A 645-nucleotide genomic window follows, 5' to 3' on the forward strand; every position below is an offset into this window, starting at 1 on the left:
TAGTTAGTTTTCTAGGTATGAGCCACAGGTACCTGGCTAAAGCCAACTTTCTATATCCTCCTTGTAGAATGTAGGTTTTTTTTTCCCCTGCCTCTATTTATTTTTAATTAAATTAATTAATTTTGAGATAGTGTTTCATATTGCTCAAGCTGGTCTCCCAACTCCTGAGCTTAAGCCATCTCAGCCTCCCAAGTAACAGAGACTGCAGTGGTGTGTTACACACCCCATGTAAGAATAAAACTAAATTCAGCAGAATCGAGATCAGTAAATTTTAGTAACCAGGGTTGGTTATGAGAAGGGTGGTCTGCAAAGGATGACAAGGGAATTTTGTGGAAGTGATCAAAGTGTTTTGTATGTTGATTGGGATGGTGATCTCATGACTCAGTGTAATTTGTCAAGACAACAAAAATAGTGAAATTTCCTACATATAAATTAAATGTTTATTGTTAGATAGTAAAGGTGGGAAAAAGAATTATAAATCACTCACCAAGGTGGGATCAATATCTTCAATTGCCAGAAGTCTGTTATATATACTGTGAACCTTCTCATATTTCATGCGACTCTAAGGTATAAGAGAAGAGAATATAAATACATTCTCATAAGCAAGCATGATTTGAGTTTTCTTTTTTTTTATTGGGTCCAGTT

The 645-nt window shown here is 35.2% G+C and overlaps 1 protein-coding gene across 1 annotated transcript in view; it reads right to left on the reverse strand.

Annotated features, from left to right (window-relative positions):
* Positions 1 to 645, reverse strand: part of Cstf3 (cleavage stimulation factor, 3' pre-RNA, subunit 3, 77kDa) — an 83,010-nt gene that overhangs the window by 16,791 nt on the left and 65,574 nt on the right. The window contains exon 13 of the mRNA XM_013019555.1: positions 488 to 562. Coding sequence (XP_012875009.1) covers positions 488 to 562 — 75 coding nt within the window. The remainder of the gene's footprint in view (positions 1 to 487; positions 563 to 645) is intronic.

The sequence above is a fragment of the Dipodomys ordii genome, unplaced genomic scaffold (assembly GCF_000151885.1).
Source record: "Dipodomys ordii isolate 6190 unplaced genomic scaffold, Dord_2.0 Scaffold46, whole genome shotgun sequence".
Lineage (NCBI taxonomy): Eukaryota > Metazoa > Chordata > Mammalia > Rodentia > Heteromyidae > Dipodomys > Dipodomys ordii.